This window comes from Penaeus monodon, chromosome 21 (genome assembly GCF_015228065.2).
Source record: "Penaeus monodon isolate SGIC_2016 chromosome 21, NSTDA_Pmon_1, whole genome shotgun sequence".
Classification (NCBI taxonomy): Eukaryota; Metazoa; Arthropoda; class Malacostraca; order Decapoda; family Penaeidae; genus Penaeus; species Penaeus monodon.
The window spans coordinates 13398496-13399370 of NC_051406.1; the positions used below are offsets into that span (position 1 = coordinate 13398496).

An 875-nucleotide genomic window follows, 5' to 3' on the forward strand; every position below is an offset into this window, starting at 1 on the left:
AATCTTTCTGACTCCTTCCACAGATCACAATCCAATAAGTCACACCGCACACAGTCTTCATTTTTTCCCAAAGAACTTTTTAAAATATATATATTTTTTCTAAGCTCACTTCCACACACAACCAAAAACGAAACAACGGAAACAAAACGTCATGAACTACTAACATCAAGGTAATCCGCCATGATCTCCGACTTGTGGGGGCCTCGCAGCACCATGCAAAAGGCCACGGGAACGAAGAGTTCAAAAATCAAAGAAAAGAGACTAAAAAAATAAAAAGGTGGGAGATATCAATGCCGCCTTTTTCTTTCTTTCCTTTCCAAAAAAAAGTTTCACAAAACTGGTTCTCGAAATGGAGATCCGAAGAGGCAAGTTCAACGGTTCACTTGTGCGAGGGACGAGAGGCTAGGAACGCGGAGGAGGCTTAACCGGCGTCGACCTCACTCCTCACGGGTAGATCCTCAACTGTTTCCCACCTGTATCTTTACACCTGTTCTTATTTTCGGGACGTGTGGCACGGGCGAGGCCAGAGGGCAAGGACAATTTCACTGGCTTTCGCGCGGTTTCCGTTCGATTTCGGTCTGTGCGTTACCGCTCCTTAGAATCTTAAATATGTTAAATGGTTTTGTGATTCCAGCCTCTCCAAGAGCTTATTCCTTCGCCTGTTGCTCCGCGAGAGAATTTTGTTGCTCAAATTTTGTTTGGATGAATTTATACTTGAAGAATTTTATTCCAGTTCGCCAACTGAAATGAAAAATGTATATTGTACGTATCACTATCCTTGCCATATACCCTTCATTCACTTTGAATTTTAGAAGCTGACATCATCGTCAACCAATCGGCGGCGTTCGTAGAAACTTCTCGGCCAATCAGAGAGC

At 43.3% G+C, this 875-nt stretch overlaps 1 protein-coding gene across 1 annotated transcript in view; it reads right to left on the bottom strand.

Annotated features, from left to right (window-relative positions):
- Positions 1-669, bottom strand: part of LOC119586705 (Krueppel-like factor 2) — a gene marked incomplete in the record, with an annotated part of 2399 nt that extends 1730 nt beyond the window's left edge. The window contains 1 exon segment of the mRNA XM_037935436.1: positions 165-669. Coding sequence (XP_037791364.1) covers positions 165-215 — 51 coding nt within the window.
- Positions 670-875: the final 206 nt, after the last annotated feature.